Source organism: Ptychodera flava, chromosome 16 (assembly GCF_041260155.1).
Source record: "Ptychodera flava strain L36383 chromosome 16, AS_Pfla_20210202, whole genome shotgun sequence".
Classification (NCBI taxonomy): Eukaryota; Metazoa; Hemichordata; class Enteropneusta; family Ptychoderidae; genus Ptychodera; species Ptychodera flava.
In genome coordinates, this window is record NC_091943.1 from 1,028,157 (window position 1) to 1,048,553 (window position 20,397).

General features: G+C 40.0%; 1 protein-coding gene across 3 annotated transcripts in view; it reads right to left on the reverse strand.

Annotated features, from left to right (window-relative positions):
- The window catches only part of LOC139152465 (rap guanine nucleotide exchange factor 1-like), an 87,873-nt gene that overhangs the window by 23,276 nt on the left and 44,200 nt on the right, over positions 1–20,397 (reverse strand). For 2 of the 3 annotated variants that reach the window (XM_070725587.1, XM_070725586.1), the window contains exons 6-16: positions 19,437–19,625; positions 16,348–17,324; positions 14,627–14,838; positions 13,801–13,931; positions 13,095–13,218; positions 12,018–12,093; positions 10,678–10,759; positions 9,878–9,970; positions 3,440–3,616; positions 3,211–3,295; positions 310–404 (exon numbers count right to left, since the gene is read on the reverse strand). In XM_070725587.1, the coding sequence (XP_070581688.1) occupies positions 310–404; positions 3,211–3,295; positions 3,440–3,616; positions 9,878–9,970; positions 10,678–10,759; positions 12,018–12,093; positions 13,095–13,218; positions 13,801–13,931; positions 14,627–14,838; positions 16,348–17,324; positions 19,437–19,625 (2,241 nt within the window). The remainder of the gene's footprint in view (positions 1–309; positions 405–3,210; positions 3,296–3,439; positions 3,617–9,877; positions 9,971–10,677; positions 10,760–12,017; positions 12,094–13,094; positions 13,219–13,800; positions 13,932–14,626; positions 14,839–16,347; positions 17,325–19,436; positions 19,626–20,397) is intronic. The other variant, XM_070725588.1, reaches the window with a different exon arrangement.

Consider the following 20,397-nt stretch of genomic DNA (forward strand, 5'->3'; position numbering starts at 1 on the left):
GACGTGCATCTGTATGACATATGAAGTAATCCTTGTACCAAGTTTGAATGAAATCGCTTTTTGCATCTCTGAGATATCTGCGTGAACGGACGGACGGACGCACGCACGCACGCACGCACGCACGCACGGACATGACCAAACCTATAAGTCCCCCCGGACGGTGTCCGTGGGGACTAATAATTTACAACAATCTCAGTGCAGCTATTTGTTTCAAATAATACTTTCTAGCTCCTTCAATGTACCATACCAGCCACATTCAATCCATCCAATCGATTTCAGTGGTAAGAATAAACCGTACAAGTTACTTACCAGTATGACATTTTGTTGAAATGCTCTGTAAATATGGTCAGATTTGGACTCAGCTCATCCGATTGCTCCTTTGCCCACAACAGTACTTCCGGTATCTGAAACGAGAGACATTTTCCGAATGATTCCCCCGAGTCAAAGACTTGCAAATATTTGAGATGAATATCAATATCTCTGCCTCATTCTAATATCATGCTTCTTTTGGAGAATTCAAAACAAACCTGTCTTTCTTTCTGTTTGTCATTCATGTCTGTATTAAAGGTTTTGAAGATTCTAATCACCCTTGCATCCTTTAAACCAATATAACATGACACAAATGCATTCTTTTATGGCTAACATTTTTGGACTGTCATAACTATTGACTGCAAACTATCATAAAATCTTGTTCACCTATTTCATGCTACAAGTATTTATGAAATGCATATTATTATTATTATTAATCTTTATTTAAACTCGATAACTCCATAGGTGAAACACCTCTTTTCGTGGAGGTCGAATAGACAAAAGAAAGTCATAAAACACTTTACAGCACAGACATAAAAACACAAAATCACACAAGAACAAATAGATATAAAAAACTACGAAAAGGCATCAGACAAGTAAGTATTATACAAAAAGTTGTTACAAGATTTCTTAAAACTAGTCAGTGACTCAGAGTCCCTTATTGATTTTGGGAGATTGTTATATTCATCCACACCCGCAACTGACAATGTGTTCTGATAGAGAAGTGTACGTGCCTTGGGAACTTTAAGGAGATTCTGATTGGAAGAACGAAGTGATCTAGAAGGGATGTAATTATTGAACAAACTGGTTATGTAGTCGGGGGTTAAATTGTGAGTTGCTCTGTAAATTTGGGCCATACGGTTACAACGGAGTTTCAAGTTAATAGGCAGCCAATGAAGCTGAGTATACATTGAAAAGTGGAAAGAGGCGGTACAATGTCAAGAATTAGTCTCATTGCACGTCTCTGTAGACGCTCCAATGCATAGATATTGCTACTGGAAGTAAAGCTCCAAACATTAGAACAGTAATTGATGTGTGGTGAGATGAAACAGTAATAAAATAGCTTGCGTGAGTGGAGAGGGAGAAATTTTTTTATGCGTGCCAAAAGAAACAAATTGGAATTGATTTTGCTTTCAATGGTTGAAATGTGTTCGCACCAGTCCAGATTATTAGAAATAGTGACCCCCAGCAACCTCTCTGATGAGACGCGGTCAATAGTTTTACCAGCCAAAGTGAGGTTGAAGTTTTCATTGTTAATGTGCCGTCTCTTCTGAGAAGATGTGATAATCATTGATTTTGTCTTACTGGGATTGATACAAAGTTTGTTAGTAAGACACCAATTTTCAACTATTTTTAGATCAGCATTCAGGTAAGTAGAAATGGTGTTTAAGGACTTGTGTGAAACATGAAGTGTTGTGTCGTCTGCAAAGGAAGTACAGGATGAATTTTCAAGGTGAAGGGGCAAATCGTTAACATAAATAATAAAGAGTAATGGCCCCAGTATGGAACCTTGAGGCACACCGACCCTGACATCAATAACATCTGAGTTTGTACGATTAAATTGCACAAATTGTTTACGTGTAAATAAGTATGATTTGAAAAAAGACAGGGTATGATCAGAACACCCGTAGGTTTTTAGTTTGGACAACAAGATTGTGTGGTCAACGAGATCAAACGCTTTGCTCAGGTCTAAAAATGCTGAGCCAACGATGTTTCCACAATCGATTTCTTTAGTCCATGAGTTGACCAGACCAACAAGAGTACTTTCACAAGAATGTTTGGCACGAAATCCAGATTGATTAGAAAAGAAGAGATTGTGTGTTTCCATGAAATTTACAAGGTGATTGTGAACATGGCGCTCGAGGAGTTTGGAAAGTACAGGAAGTACACTTATTGGCCTGTAGTTACCAGGTTCGTCTACTGGACCTTTTTTATGGATTGGACTAACACGAGCCAATTTCCATAAAGATGGAAACTGACTTTTAACAATGCAGCAGTTAAATGCATACGTGAGAGAAGGTGCTATAGTGTTGGCTGCCAACTTTAAGAATTTGGGTGGTAGTATGTCTGAACCTGGAGATTTCTTACAATTTAGACAATTGAGATGGGAGAGAATGAAATTAATAGATATGGGTGGAATATCGAAAATTGAAGGAGGAATCTTTTTGTTACTGACGAAATCTGACAGTTTGTCAAGATTGACTGGGCTACTGTTACATTTGGAAGACAGCTTATTGATGATGTTAATAAAGTATTCATTGAATGTATTTGAAATTTGTTTATGATCAATAAAAGTATTTGTACCTGATCTAAGTTTGGTTGGCGTGCTTGACAATTTTGGTGGAGCAAGTTCGCGAAATGATTTCCAGTACTTAGATATATTTATGTCACGAAATGATAGGAGGTTGTTGTAGTACTGTGATTTAGATTTAAAGATGAGGTTTTTGACTCTATTTCTTAAATGTCTATAGTCTGAGAAGCGAGATGTCCTTCTGGCTGTATCACGTTGTTTGATTAATCTTGATATCTCTTCGTTCCACCAATCAGGACGACGCAGGTGACGTACACGTTTCTGTTTTATAGGAGCATGTTTATCCAGAACAGACATGAATAAGTGAGTCCATATTTCAATGACGTCATCAGGATCATCAAAGCATTCAATGATGTTCCAGGGGACTTGTTGTAAGTCTGAGAGAAAGTCGTCTAAGATAAATTGTTTCATACAGCGATAAGTGATAGTGTCATGTGCGTTCTTTTTGTGCTGTAACGTTAATTTACGTGTGACACAAATTTATGAAATGCAAACTGGACAACCTACACTCCCCCTTCCCCTCACGAGAAAACTAAACGACAAAAACAAAATAAACAAACAAGAAATTGGAAATGCCCAGAAAATCATACCTCAATTTTCTGGAAGAGCTCCGAGTCCAGAATTGTCATCTGTTCTGCAAGTTCCGATGCATGGAAATCATGCAAAGTATCTCTCCTGAAAAAAAAAGTAAAAAGCATGATAATACTAAAACAAGGTCACCCGGTACTGAGTGGTTAAAAAGTATACTCCCCTCACAAGGCAGGGCCTTGGAGTGGCTACACATACAAATAAATTCTGATTAAAAGTCACTGAACTTACCTGGCATACACGTTCAGGCTTGCCAATGGTTTGAATGTCTTGCAGGCATTCTTGTTGATCTCCACTTTATGCAGCAGTTTATTCCTCAGCAGTATGGCCAGCCTTAACTCACCATCACAGAGTAGCTGGAACACCAGGTCCATCAATATCTCTATGATGTCATCCTCTATCTGACCTCTGTGTCAAATATCAAACATACGATCACAATTTGCAAACGTTCACTCGCTTTTTGTCGTCAAGTCTAAGCAATGTTGTGAAATAAATTCCGCTAACCACACTCTGCAACCTACACAGTTTTATTGCATTTCTATATTAAAGGGGCAGCTCATTTGTCAGCTTTATCTTAAAGCAAATTGACTAACTTGATAAAAATCTCAATAGAAAACAAAGGGCTAACACCATGTAAGTACTCAATGTCAACAATTGACTAATCTGAAAACCAGGGATCAAGAACCACCCCTTTAAGTACTGTAAAAAGTTTAATGTTCAGTTAAACCGCAAACTAGGTCTGGTGAAATGCCCATGTTGCAAAATCACAGAAATACAGTTGATGGTCTATAAAACAGTTACGTTCATTTCTTTTTTCGTTTATCGCGCGTGATTATGAAATATGGCAAAAGAAAAATGCAATGTGGGCGTGTCCCCCGAGCCTCTCCAGTCGACTTTTTTCGGCTTTCCGAAGTTTGCCCGACGCCGTATCTCATAACGGGAACTAAAGTATTTCACACCTCCGTAAGCTCCCTATGGGGGTAACTTCTAGGGTTTCCGCTTACATGATCAGGATAGTGTCCTCATTCACTATGGGAGAACGTTGTTCTTTTGGTGGCTGTGACAGCGGCAAGAACATGAACGGCTCAACTGTAAATTATTTTAAGTTCCCGTCAAGTGTTGAGTGTTTGAACCATAGGATGTGCTTGTCTCTGCTGGTTCGTACGATCGGCCACGGTCCCTCGGCTGAGCCTGCCTCGCTACTCGCTACACAGAAGGTTGGGACCGCAATGCAAATCAACAGCCTGAACACCAACACTGAACGTTGTGACTGCAATTAAAATGCACTTGTCTACAACACGGAACGTCGAGACCGCAATGCAAATCGACAGTAACTTAAAACGTAAATGGGACCGTGATTAAAATGCACTACAAGTACAACCACAACACGGAAGGTTGAGACCACGATGCAAATTAGCTGCATGAACAGCAACACTGAATGTTGAGACTACCATTAAAACGAACAACAACACGGGGTGAGACTAAAACGAAGGACAGCGAAGGACAGTGAAGGACTACGAAGGACGGTATTTCTGGATGCAGAAAGGACGAGAATAGTATTTTTAGCGCGGAATTGAGCCTAGTGAAGGGCAGCGTAAGCTATCAAGAGTAGGGCGATGGACTGTGTTATCCGTATAAAATGATTTGAAGGCAAGCCTTTTCACTACATGATGGGACGAAGGATATCTTTTCACGGCAAAATAAGGCGAAGGACTATGTAATTAGTGCAGAATATGGTGAAGGATGCTAGTTTCATTATAGTGCAGGCCATGATGCTGTCCTTCGCAATATTGTGAGGTGAAAATACCGTCCCTTAAATAAATCTGAGGTGAAAATACTTTCCTTCGCAATATTCTGAGGTGAAAATATTGTCCTTTGCTATTTCTGAGGTGAAAATACTTTCCTTCGAAACATTGTGAGGTCAAAATACTACCCTTCGTCTAATTCTTATGTGAAAATACCATCCTTCCACCCATTCTGATGTTAAAATGCAGTCCTTCGCCTAATGCTGAGGTGAAAATACTTTCGTTCACAATATTTGATATGAAAGTCAACGCCACAGACTGACTTGCTGTAGCAAGGGGTGGACCAGCAATACGTGAGAGGGTTGTGAGAATGATTTTTACTTCATTTCGTACATTTTGTTTTGGACACATATGATTTCTTAAGCTTTCGCACACAACATCCATACCGAATTTAGAATTTCTGCAACTTTTATCCCGTAGTTTCATGCACTGTATGTCACAGCTTTTGGGAAAAGGAGCAGGTTTATTTTAAAATTAGTTAGCTCCACACATTCTCTATTATTTCATTACAAGAGCTACTTGGCGGAAACATTACATACATTTCATCAGAAAATTACATTAGAGAAGGAAATGACTCTTCAGTGTCTGTGAAATGTAATGCTTCTGTTCACAATTCTGTCCTTCGTCGAAAGCTATTATAATAATGGTGTCCAAAAGGAAGCTTCGTTAGATCTTTGGAGGGGTGGTCAGAATAATATGTAACTTTCTTCGGTTTGTTTTTTGCACCTCGAAGGGGGTGCTACACATGTTCTCAAAGTTGACGCAATATTTTATGCACTCTTAAGCTCTTAAGACTGGTATTTTCCAGGAACGGCATTTCTCACCTTTTTAAGATATTTCTGCAGATTTTATCACACTTTTGATCAACCTATTTCGAATTCAGAGATCTACACAAAATTAACTTTCCTATCCCTGAATATTATTCCGCAATGAAATTAATGCATTCTATGGTGAAAATACTTGCTTTTAACCCATTCTGTAGAAAAAATGTTGCCCTCAGAGTCCATCCGATGTTGTCATGCACCTCGTTCTCAGATGAAAATACCGTCCTTCGTCTGATATTACGGTGAAAATACCGTCCTTCCGCGCACTTCTCAGGTGAAAATCCCGTCCTTCGCTCTATTCCGATGTCTTAATACCGTCCTTTGTTCAATTCTAAGGTGACAATACCGTCCTTCGCTTTATTAAGAGGTGAAACTACTTTCCTTCTTTATATTCCGAGGTGAACATACCGTCCTTCGTTCTATTCAGTGGTGAAAAGGGGGTCCTTCGCCATATTCCGAGGTGAAATGGGACCCTTCGCAAAGTCATAAATGAGAATATCGTCCTTCGTCCGATATAGTGGTGAAAATACCGTCCTTCGCCCTATTCCGGGGTCCAAATACCGTCCTTCGCTCAATTCTCAGGTGAGAATATCATCCTTCGCCCTATTCTGGGGTGAAAATTCTGTCCGCTCATTTCTGAAGTAAAAATGCCGTCCTTCGCTGAAATCTGAGGTGACAATACCGCCCTTCGTCCGATATAGCGGTGAAAATACCGTCCTTCGCCCCATTCGCGGGTGAAAATACCGTCCTTCGCTAAATTCGGAAGTGAGAGTACCGTCCTTCGCTCTTTTCTGATGTGAAAACACCGTCCTTCGCCCAATTCAGAGTGAAAATACCGTCCTTCGTCCGATATAGCGGTGAAAATATCGTTTCTTCGCCCAATGCTCAGGTGAAAATACCTTCCTTCGCTCAATTCGGAGGTGAAAGTACCGTCCTTCGCTCAATTCGGAGATGAACGTCCGATATAGCGGTGAAAATATCGTCCTTCGCCCAATTCTAAGGTGAGAATGCCGTCTTTCGCCAAATTCAGAAGTGAAAATACCGTCCTTCGTCCAATATAGAAGTAAAAATACCGTCCTTCGCCCAATTCTGAGGTGAAAGAATCGTCCTTCGCTCTATTCTGATGTGAAAACACCGTCCTTCGCCCAATTCAGAAGTGAAAATACCGTCCTTCGTCCGATATAGCGGTGAAAATATCGTCCTTCGCCCAATGCTCAGGTGAAAATACCGTCCTTCGCCCAATTCAGAAGTGAAAATACCGTCCTTCGTCCGATATAGCGGTGAAATTATCGTCCTTCGCACAATGCTCAGGTGAAAATATCGTCCTTCGCTCTATTCTGATGTGAAAACACCGTCCTTCGCCCAATTCAGAAGTGAAAATACCGTCCTTCGTCCGATATAGCGGTGAAAATATCGTCCTTCGGCCAATGCTCAGGTGAAAATACCGTCCTTCGCTCTATTCTGAAGTGAAAATACCGTCCTTCGCTCTATTCTGAAGTGAAAATACCGTCCTTCGTCCGATATAGTGGTGAAAATATCGTCCTTCGCACAATGCTCAGGTGAAAATATCGTCCTTCGCTCTATTCTGAGGTGAAAATACCTTCCTTCGCTCAATTCGGAGGTGAAAGTACCGTCCTTCGTCCGATATAGCGGTGAAATATCGTCCTTCGCCCAATGCTCTGGTGAAAACACCGTCCTTCGCCAAATTCAGAAGTGAAAATACCGTCCTTCGTCCGATATAGCGGTGAAAATATCGTCCTTCGCCCAATGCTCTGGTGAAAACACCGTCCTTCGCCAAATCAGAAGTGAAAATACCGTCCTTCGTCCGATATAGCGGTGAAATATCGTCCTTCGCCCAATGCTCTGGTGAAAACACCGTCCTTCGCCAAATTCAGAAGTGAAAATACCGTCCTTCGTCCGATATAGCGGTGAAAATATCGTCCTTCGCCCAATGCTCTGGTGAAAATACCGTCCTTCGCCAAATTCAGAAGTGAAAATACCGTCCTTCGTCCGATATAGCGGTGAAAATATCGTCCTTCGCCCAATGCTCTGGTGAAAACACCGTCCTTCGCCAAATTCAGAAGTGAAAATACCGTCCTTCGTCCGATATAGCGGTGAAAATATCGTCCTTCGCCCAATGCTCAGTTGAAAATACCTTCCTTCGCTCAATTCGGAGATGAAAGTACCGTCCTTCGTCCGATATAGTGGTGAAAATATCGTCCTTCGCCCAATGCTCTGGTGAAAATACCGTCCTTCGCTCTATTCTGAGGTGAAAATACCGTCCTTTGCTATATTCTGAAGTGAAAAGGGCGTCCTTCGCCGAATTCAGAAGTGAAAATATCGTCCTTTGTCAGATATAGCGGTGAAAATATCGTCCTTCGCCCAATCGGCTCTGGTGAAAATACCGTCCTTCGCTCTATTCTGAGGTGAACATGCCGTCCTTCGTTTAATTCTGAGGTGAAAAGGGGGTCATTCGCCTTATTCCGATATGAAAATGCTTTCCTTCGCCCTATTTCGTGGTAAAAATACCGTCCTTCCCTCAATTTAAGGCCAATATACTCGCAATCATATCTGAGGTTAAATTACCTTGACCCGCAGTCCGTAGCATTATTCTGCAGAACATTATATTCTGTCCGTCAGCCTATGATAATACAATGCTTCATCTCATTCTTTACTGAAAAGGTTGTCCTTCGCCTAATAATGTATAATTACATTTTCGAAAATAATTGTTTCTTCGCTTAATTGCGTTTTCTATTCGTCCTTCACAGTCCTTCGCTTTCCTTTTATGTCCTTCCTTTTAGTTTTTGCTACAACACGGAACGTAGAGATCGCGATACCAATCATGGAGGTAGAGGAGTCCATGATACAAATCGACAGCAACATGGAACGCGTCGTTGGGACGGCAATTAAATTGAAGAACAACGGGGAATACCGGACCACGAGGACCGCGATGCAAATCGACCGCAACATGGAATGTTGAAGACCGTGATAAAAATCCACAACACAGAACATCTAGACCGCAATGTAAATCAACTGCAACACCGAACCTTGTTGCCTCGATTAAAATGCGTATGTCTGCTATGTATAGCAAAAGTTTCAATTCTCGCGAGCGAGCGTTCCTATGCCCGCTGTACACTAGACAAAATGACGTCAAATTTATGTCGAGGGCTCGATTACGTGTCTCTTAGTTTCAATTCTCGCGAGAGCCATTTATGCATGCTGTACACTAGACTAAATGACGTCAAATCTCTCGCGAGACTTGCACGATTGCAAATACGTAAGACGGAAAGAACGCAATAATACGGAAGTAGACACAGTTTTTGCGAATCGCCGAGAGAGAAGCAGATTAAACAAAAGACTAAAAAACCTACGTTTTTTCTTTATTTTACCATATTTTTTAAACAAAATTCAGTTTCTCCGCTGTGGCGAATTAGGATCGATTTTTTTTTGGCCACTTCGGATTTCGATTCGCATTGGCGAACGTGGCAAATGGGCAGCGCGAACAGTGTTTTGTTAGCGGATACCGGGCAGAGATAAGGCGGCGTTGGACCGCTATTCGATGTAAATGACACACCAGTGACGTCACAGACGGCAACCATTATCCCCGCTATGGGCGTGACCTGAGTGTCGCAAAATGACCCCATGAAAGCCGCGCATAGAAATATCAAAAAATTAACACTTGCGCGTACTTTTAGGTTGCAATTCTGTTGCGAGTGTAATAGTATTGACCCCCTGGAAGATATTCAGTCACACGAACGGGACCATTTCACCAGACCTTAAACCGCAAACTAAGTCTGTGAATGGCCATATCTCATTTGATTCACTCTGATGGCTACATAGGTTGTACAACTCATGTTGCAAACTGCAATCACAGCTCTCACCTGGAGGCGCCGCATGATGAGTTACCAAAACATCTGTGTTTTATCTATAAAATTTTAAAGTTTACGCTCCCCATTGCGGTGACCTTTTTTATCACACCTAATGTATTTGATCACGGATAAAATTCTGAATTTCAACAAAGACGACCAAAATCTACTCACATGAGTTCGTCAGCCACTCTCAACAGAAGGAAGAAGGCATTCTTGCTGGCTCTCTGGCACTTCAAATCACTCATTGTACGAAATTTGTTATACGTGAAAATAAATGTTAAGGAAATAACACAATTACATGTATACTATTCTCTCTATACACACTATGTTACAATTCTATACTGTTTTGACCCCCAAAAGACAATTTCTAATTTTTCTCTTTTATCTAGAGAGGTAAGTGTCTTAAGTAAGTTTGTTGCATTTATACAATATAATGGCAAAATTTCTTTCAGATGTAGAGAAGTTTTTTCCAGATTTTCCCAAAATGTTGGTCAAAAAGTGTAGCCCATGAAAATTTATGTTCATTTGGTCCAAAATCATGGAAAAAGTTACAGATAAATTCATAACAAATGAATATGTTGCCTTGATATTTTTGGGGAAAAAATTAGTGCTCTATAAAGAATCTTACATTGTAGTTTTCTTTCAAGCCAATAGACTGGTATGTTACAAAAGCTGGATTATGGTGGATAACTAGAACGAAGCAATAAACTGTATTGTGAGAAAGAGCTCTCGCATGCAGATGTTTGGTGAAATTAAAGTTTGCAATTCTCAAAAAAAATATCCCTTGGTTCTGAAAATGATTTGACAATTGTGTGCTTCATTTCCTTTCAATGTTAACACTGAGATGGTCATACATCTCTACAGATTACTGACATTTTTTCAACCTTCTACATGACCTTCATCATAGATTTTCTTTCTTGGTTTTGCACCTGATGAATTTCAATGCATGGTGTGAAATTCTGAAAGGATATCTATAAAGTAACTTGTTGATCAAGTCTCCTGGCTTGATAAAAGTTCTGTACGTGGTAAGGAAGGCTTCCCTGAACATGAAGTCTGAAAGACAAATGGAAAGACAGTATAGACATTAATTGCAGGTACACTACTGTTTCAAATTGTCACTGTGCAGACAGCAGATGTCACAGTTCATATTTTCACTGACTTTTCCACATATATATCTGTTGTAAACATACTGACATTGAACCAGTTGATTACCTTATCTTGGTGTCCCTCTGTTCTTTCTAACAGTAAAAGTTGAACCATTTCAGAGGGCAATGTAAGTATAATAGTTAAACTGTACTCATCTGCATTGATACATAACACAGAGAAACACACTAGCTCAAGTACACACAGCAAAGGTGTAGATAGACAAATCTAAACACTAGAATTCTACAAACACTGTGAATTTGCCCCTCTACTCAAAGTACTTTGCTTCAGGTATTCTTCAGCAGGGTCTGTTTTTAGGGTAGAATGTGTCACAGGGACATATATATTTGGACTCTAAAATTTTTACAATTCTGTTCCGATCTACCACTTGTGGGAGCTCATTTTAAAGTTCTTGGTGTAAGAAACATTTTCACCATCAGTTTTTTGAAAATGGAAAATTTTATTTTTTCCCATAGAGTTAACACAGGGATGGCAGCCATTTTTGATAATTTTTATAATTAATATGTTATTTGCTTCTCTAGTTCAAAACTGGCATGTACTGCAAGCACATCAGGTCCCTCCTCTCACATCAGGTCCCTCCTCTCACATCAGGTCCCTCCTCTCACATCAGGTCCCTCCTCTCACATCAGGTCCCTCCTCTCACATCAGGTCCCTCCTCTCACATCAGGTCCCTCCTCTCACATCAGGTCCCTCCTCTCACATCAGGTCCCTCCTCTCACATCAGGTCCCTCCTCTCACATCAGGTCCCTCCTCTCACATCAGGTCCCTCCTCTCACATCAGGTCCCTCTTCATCCTAGTTACATGGTGATCCCTGATTTTTATCAATGATTTGATAAGGCAATGGTTGAAAGTTTCATTGAGAAAAGTTTAAGTCTTTCATTTTCGAGGCAGCCCTATGAGAGGATTACACCAAAGAGTGCTATTGAAATTGGAGTATAAGATAACAACAACTGTAAGATTTGGCTCTACTGATGGATCTAACTTTACATAATTTTTTTACTTTATGTAGATATTTTTCGAATTCTGTTGAATTTGTACGCAGTTTGTGGTGTAAATAAAATGCACATAAAAGATGCAATCCTCTGTCTGCATGATTTGAAGCAGCCTATCTGTGAAAAGGGGGTTGGATTGTTTGTTGGTACAGACCTTTTTTGCTAACTCCAGTGGCATGTACTGCAAGCACATCTGATGTTCCTCCTCTGACATCAGGTCCCTCTTCATCCTAGTTGGAGTGACAAGACAAGATCATCTCAGCGGCTTTCAAAAAAACCCTTGATTTCAGATGCACACAACTTAGATTTGGTATTTTGGTATAAATACGGACAAGACATTTCCAGTCAGCCATTATCAGAGTCTCAGCACTAGATACTGATGTATAATCAGCACTGTTAAAGAGTGGCACTCTTGCAACAATCCATGATAAGCTATACTGGGCAATCATCCAAAAGATACTTGCACAACGGAATCAGTTAAGGTATTTCTGAATAAGCTATGAGAGAGGTTTAGTTCCAAGTAATTACGTTCAATTAGTATGCGTAGCGTCTTCGTCACGTGATGACCAGACATTGTGTACATGCAGTACAGACGTTCAGAACATCAAATGACACTTCTACACGTAGTCACAATTAAATGTAGTATTTTCTAGATTGTCTTGATGATTTCCGCAAATTTAGACAAGCAACCTCATAAAGTATCATTGTCAACAAACACCTTTGATATCAGATATTTCGTAGATTTTGCTCCAGTTCAAGAAGTACTTGCTATGATTTCCTGACATGAACGAAATGTTGTAGTCTCATTCCACTTTTTATCTGATGCCTCAAAAAGATTTCTTAAAAAACCCCTTTCACCCCCAGTTCCCTGTATACAGGTCCAACTTTACCATAGAAAACAATGGATTTGGGACAAACCATGGTGGTGAAAAGATTTAAAACCACATAAATAACTGTACAAAAGAAAATTGGCCAATTTCATTTGAGGATACAACAAGCTACAGTAGTCCTCGCATAGAGAAATTTATGTTTCTTAAAACTTTCACAAAAAATGTAGCAAAAACCATCGGGAATGCACAACTAAACCAAAAAATCTGCACGTTAGTACGGATATGTGTATGCCAGTGCACGCTATCAGACATACACATAATTATGTGTAACTAAACCTCTCTATTGTCAATAGCTGGAGACTTTCACTATGTAAAGTCTAGGCAATGTATTTACAACTCACTTCTTTCTTGGGTATAAGTAGGTGAACTACGTCAAGCAAATCAAGAGGGTTGATTTCATCAAAGTCACTCTCCTCTCCTTCCTTGTCAGCAACCTTACCACTGGGTGACATTGGCTGGTCAGTCCTGTGGGGGAAATTGTGGGAAGATGAGAAATGAGGAGGGGAAAACATAAAACAAGGAGCCTACACAGTGGGTATAAACATCAACATTAGCATCTGCAGGGAAACTACTGACCACAACTATACCTATGTGCCTAATAAAAGCATTGCAAACAGGTTTTTGAACCCATGATAATCAGTTTGATTTACAGTGTTTGCAGAGTCTTAGAGCTTGATCATAAGTGATTCAAACCCTATTGTACAATTTCCTCTTTTTCAGCTTTGTCACAGATGTTTACTTGAGATGCTTATCTGTTGACCCTAAATGATTGTAAATGAGCCCTAGACTTCTATTTTGAAATCTGGATATTTATTTTGTGAACCCTGGATGCTTATTTTTTTCACTTGTATTCTCATCGTAAAACCTGATTTTATTATCTGTGAGCACTAGAATCTAACTGTGTTATTAGATTTTCAGTCAAGTGGGAAATGTACTATGGACATCCTGTGTTGCGATGTCTTCATTCATTTTTTTCACCAGTAACATTGACTCTGTATCGAAACTTCACAACACAGCGTTAGCAGCTACAGGTTTGTTCTGACTTACTTCTCCTGCATTTGTTTTCTGTGGTTGTCTTTGGCAGCAGCGCCCTCTATCATGCTCTCTGATTTCTTCTTTGAGGTGATCTTGGGTCTCATGGCAGCCTCCGGGCTTGTGTTGTACCTCAATCTCATATCCTATTAAAGTATCATGATACCATTGTCATTTGTTGGAGATTCAATGAACTTACTCCTAATATGTTATATTCAGCCATCAAAAAGACTCTTTTTCATATGTCTTGCACGGTTCATACATGTAGTCTACCCACACCTTGTTTAAAAGGGAAGGCTGAAGTTTTTATGTTTTGAAGAATATTTCACCCCAGATTCCTGCATCCTCTTAACTGAAATATCTGCATAATGGTCATACACTGTTTATGAAGAATACAAATTATTATTTCAGCTCAAAGATGTTATCTCTCTTTTCATCAAAACTCATGAATATTCATGAATTACTATATTAAATACAACAGATCGTGTAAGGCATTTCAAAATACAATCCATATACTTGTTACCGCCTGTACTTGGACTCAGATACAACCTCTGCTAGTCCTGCTATCCCACTCATCAGCCCAGCATGTTCATGTTGGCATCAAACAAAATTGTTAAAGGTATATAGTCACCTGTAATCTAAATATGCCCATATATGGTCAAAGGGGCGTTCCTTGGTATTCAAAATGCCCATGTGAGGGCACTGTTTTTAAAAAGCGGCCACCCGCTTAAAATCTGTGATTGGTTAGAATTTCTCTTTCCATGGTAACTGTGGCAAAATTGGAACAGGTGACAGTATACCTTTAAACATCTCTCTCTTTTCAACAGAGATATTTTCCTACCTCGCCAGTTGAATCTCGTTTCTTGGGTGGCAGTGGAGGTAATGGCATTGGTGAGGCACTGCGACTGTCATCAAACTCTCTACTTTCAAACTGTCTGGACTGGTAGTAGCTCTCATACTCCATATTGCACACATACTCATAGATAGTCTGCCTCCTGTTTTGGTCAATAAACGGTTCTGAGTAGTCCCTGAAAACTCCAATGTATGCGTCAACTGTTTGGGGTAAAAACACACAAATTATTAGAAATGACTAGAGTCTGTAAGAGCTAGACTGACCGGGAAGTGACCAAATACAGAAGATATGATTGAGTGGAAAGACCCTTTTCTCATTATTTTGTAAATGCAATCCTAATATGATTTTCATAACATCAGTGGGTTTATACCAAAAGGAGTGATCCACAGGTTTATTATATATCTACCATCGAGAACAATAGAATTTTGTCTGAGCTAAAAAAGCTGTACAGAACACCTGTTCTGTAACATGTACGGTTTCAAGGCGCCCTATCCCCTGCGGCTGTATCTGCACGTTCACTGTTGAATGGTTTCAAGGGACTCATTGGACAAGTGCCAGAACATGTCTCGTGGGCGCTCTGTACATACGTGTGTTGTGCACACACACATTCTATCCAGAACTTGCAGAAGCGCGTCTGAGATTGCATTCCACACCTGTGCTATAAATGGGAAGAAAAATTGTTGACATTGCACGAAAACGGTCATTACTCTGACAATTTGATGCCCCAGTCACGAATGTAAGATGTATAATAATAAGGTTATCATGAAAATACCCCAAAGGATGCACTCGGACATTGGCGCCACGCGTCACCCTTCGCTTCGTGTTGGGCGATACGCTGCACCAATGTCCTCATGCATCCTTTGCAGTATTTTCATAATAACCTCATATTATCACATTCTTAAAAGGAGAGGATAATTCAGACTGATGGCCACCCTTTAAAAACACCCATTTACAGTAACCATATCCCTAACCCTAGCCTAGCACTAGGGTGTGGGGAAATGTCTTGGTGGTATATCTTCATATGGGTTACAGTCCTGATTCTGTGTGATACACTGATGATTGGAAGACTAACAGGAATTTGCATTTGAAAATTGCCTCTGTAACACTGAATTCTAATTCCCAGGTAAGGGTACATGTATTGCTCTGACATCAGGACGGTCACCTTTGAAATTTACCACTGCAACATTTCCCAACCCACCAATTGCAAAATGGTCAGTGTAAGTGTCTGGATAGTCAATGTCAAGGGGCAACAATCCTAGAACCACTGCTGTACTGTTTAAAGAGGAAAATATCTCAATAGCAAAGTTCAATGTTGCTGGATTGTTTATATATATAGCTATACCTATATGACATAAGATACTGCTATTCAAAATTCTGACAAACTTTGTCAGTGTTGCATATGTGGCTGCTGTTGCAGTTTTAAGCCTGAATCATCGTCAATGTTTTTTCCTATTTGTGGCAATTCTGTCAGATGCCTATTAAGTTACATTTTCATCATTCTAACATGTGTAGTTTGCAAAAATACACTCTAACTTTGCAGACAAATGTTTATTTTTTGCATATTTAATGAGAGAACAATGACGTCACTTGCCAACAGTCCTACAATAGATTGGCAGTGACATACATTAAGATTGAAACCTGGAATTTTGCTTGTTGATGATAAACTAGTCCTTTGGTTTTACTAGACAGTATAACCATGTAACACTTACTTGTTTTCTTTTTTGCAGGCAATGGAGGAGCTATCACCATTTCTTGATTTTGGTCTGTCATTCTCCGCCTTTCTTCAGCAGACTGCAACTGCCAGACATCCTCACTGGACGCCGAGAGCCCAAGGTTCTCGTTGTTTGGTGGAACATTGTCGTATTCCGAGTCTTGGCGCCGGGCAGTTTTCTTGTCTGGCAATTTAGGGGGCTCTGGAGGATAGGAGTGGCGCCAGCGGGAGATGTCTGGATGTGCTGGTTGGAGGGTAGATTCTAACAGTGAGAGCTGGGACATGTCTGCTGACAAGTGTTGGGGAGCAACGGATAAAAACGCTGACTTGGACGCTTCAATCGAGCCTGTTTTTGTAACACTTCTGCTTGTGAACGACTGACTTGAAGTGCTCCTGGAGGACACCACGGACGAAGTCACCGTGTATGTTGCAGTCTTGTCAACTCGTTTCTCAGCGGTAAAACAACTCTCTGCTTTACTACTGGTCCATGACGACTGTTCACAAGACATAGTGCTCTCCATACTGGCAAACTTTCCAATTTGTGAGCTTGCGTGGAAAAGACGCTGCCTTGTCTTGGCAGTCTCTTCTGCTATAACTTGTCCAATTTGATAATTTTTATCTAGGTCAGTGTAATCCATTTCATCTTCCGGAATATCTCCCTGGGGGCCCGGAGGGGCTCCGGTGCTCCCTCCGGAGGCAAGGCTGCTTGGCCGGCCACTGCTACTATGAGACGGAGAGTCCTGGCTGTATATGGACGCAGTACTGCTGGTCGGAGATCTCCCTGAATAAGCCTGATCCACATTATCATAGGGAGAGGCAGGAGGGTTATTCCAGTTGTTCATACTCCATGATTCCGGAGATCCACTTCCCGATGAGACTACATCACTGCTGATGGAAGGAGGACCTGAAAACCGCTTTTTCACAGGAAGGGGAGGAGCTGCTGGTATTGTTGATGATGGGGGACAATACGTATTCCTGTTGAAAAATTGAAACCACTTTTACAATGCAAGGATATAAAAGAAAGTAAACCGAATATGACCTCGAATAATGCAGATCATGCATTACATGAATGTAAAATTAACCTGTTCATCCCAATTCCCTGTAAACAGATCTACACTCACAATCGATAACGATGGCTTTGGGCCAATCCATGGCGGTGAAAGGGGTCAACCTTACTCTACCATGTATTGGGGTTAGTGGTTTAGCAGAGCAGCTATTACCTCATAAATTTGTTTCACTTGTACTACCAGAAAATCATACCATTGCTTTGTTTCTTCTGTTCTGTTTGATAGCTGAGAATATCACCTGTTCACCACTCTTTTTTCAGCTTGTTCAAGTGTCTGTTCAAAGCAAGTGACTCCTCAAATGACACAATACTGACACTGCTACAGGTATATTCATACCTCAGACATCGTTTACATCACTGATTTTCAGAAAGTTATATATTGTGACTGAATTTGCATTGTGCTGTCTAATGTATGTTTTATTGTACGTTTTGTTCTCTTTTTTGTTATTTTGAAAATGTCTTTATTGGGTCTTCTGCCCACTGACTGACTAAACAAACACATAAACAAACAACACATAAATAAAAATGAATAAATAATTAGATACAAAAAAAATACCGCAACTATACAGTGTCGCTCAAATTTGATCAGAATTGGTATATACCAGTATGGTTACCAAAGATCAACAATAAATATTGTTTCTATCTGTTCAGTGCAGGAAAATCCTACGTTAATGTTATGACAATGATTTCTGCACAGTACAACCAGAAAAACAACAAGAAATATTTAAACCAGAAAAAAAGAATGACAAAAGTAAATAATGTCTGAAACTTTAGGTACTGGATGTCAACTTTAGCAACATGCACAGCACTACAGCTAGCCCCTCTTAGTTTGAGCATAGACAGTCTTCCCCCCTCTACTGTCTATGGTTTGAGCAGGTCTGTAACAGTTCATAAACAATGACAGGAAATGACTCAAGCCTGTTTCAGTCACTGGCATACCATCACTCCTGCACATTTGCAGGATTTCCCTTTTTCTTACCTCATTTGCACATTTTTGACACTGACATGTTCATTTGAACAAATTCACATCTCAACCCCTGAATCTACCTGTACACCAAATACTGAGATTGTAGCTTTGGCGGTATGGGAGCCTTTGTGTGTGACGGACATACATCCGCACATACACACCCACAAACATACAGACGCCACCGACTCATCATATAAGCTCTTTTTGGTATTTATATACAAAACCAAATATGAGCTAAAAACAAACAAACAAATAAGTAAATAAAACAATTCATAAATCAATGCTTAATGATAGTGGCCCAGTCACCCTTTCAAAAAATTCTAGATGTTGTGTACATATTTGTTGTACCAGATGACATGTTGGTCCAACAGAGAGAAGCTCATTGTAACTTCAGCAAACTGTGACACATGTGAATGGAAACTGATTCTAACCTATGGGGGCGCTTAAGAGCAGGCTTTCCTGAGACTTGCAGCAAGCCAATTACAGTGGGTATCTTTAATATGTCATTATGTATCACACGGCATGCTAATATTACATTCTGAAAGTGTTCATGCAAATCCTGACACACAGGAAATGTTGATAGGAGGTTTATCAGAGTGGTGGTGGGCAAAACATCAAAGTCTTGTGAGCAAATGTATATTTTGGGAAATGGTCTGTACAGCAATACTGGCAATGATACTTCAATGCATGTACGTATGTACATGTATGTCTGTATGTATACATGCACACATGTCAGAAAGTGTTGGCATTCAAGTGTCAGAGCATAACATATTCTTATTGAGGTAAAATGAAGTTTACAGTGTGGTTTATCAAACATATTCTGTGACTTATCATTACCAACTTCACAAAAGTGAAAAGTTATTAAAAATAGAAGGATATCATGGGATTAATAACCCTATTACAAAAGTGCCTTTACATTTTGAGACTTAAACATTTGAAAACAAAGGAAACAACATTTACTTGATATTACACCATTACAAACTTAAAATAATGAAACACAAGGATGGATGTAAATGAAGCAAGCTTGATGATTTTTTATTGATTTTGCACTTACCCATTACTTAGTGTCAGTGGGGGAACTCTATGCTTTGGCAGGGGTGGTTTGGGTGGTGGGAGATCTTCGGAGCCCACACGGTCTAGCAAGTCGGAGGAAACTGACAGGGGGGCAGTCCCAGCCAGGCTCTCCTTTTCTTTTGGCGAGAGTGGCAATTCGGGAAGCGACGCACGATGTTGACGGTTATTGCTGTAAAAATGAGGTGATGGTAACGTGACAGGTGGATGGTGGGTAGTTTGTAAAAAAGAAGAAATGGATGATACCATATCCCAATGCTTTACACCATGATGTAGAAAATTTCTCACCCCTAAAGATCACAAACTTTATGATAGTTTATTTTTGTGGTTAGATTGATATGTTTACGATTTGCCATGATGATACTTGTATCGTGAGTTACTGAACCAGCATCTACCAGATTTCACAAATTTCAAAATCATATAGAAACCTGTGATTACATTTTTTATTCTTTACTTTTTTTTCATGAATATCGCAAGCTTCAATCAATGCAGATCAAACCATCGCTGTCATCATTCAGGGCAGTTACCTCTGTACCATCAGAACATTTCCCATCCACCACTTGAGGCAACCAGTTGAGGACTAAGGTAAATGTACGGTGGGCAATGCTCAGAGTATAATGACTTTGGATATGGCCGGGATCATCTAACATGAACTCTGGTACGGCTTTCTTAAAAGTTGCATTTTCTAAATTTGCCAAATGAAACTTGGTGACCTGTCAGCTCATATTCAATGCATTAGTAAAATTCATTATCGATACTGTAAACGGTCAAGAGTTTGTGACATTGGGGTTTCCGGTCTTAAGAAGCACATTTCATAAATAATATTTTCAAGAAAAGAAATGTTTAGACAATGTTTGCTACTGCTTTGGGATTCAGAATGACTCCTTTCTTCTCAGAAGTACAAGCGCGCACAGGTCTTTGAACAATTATCTGATTTTAGCACG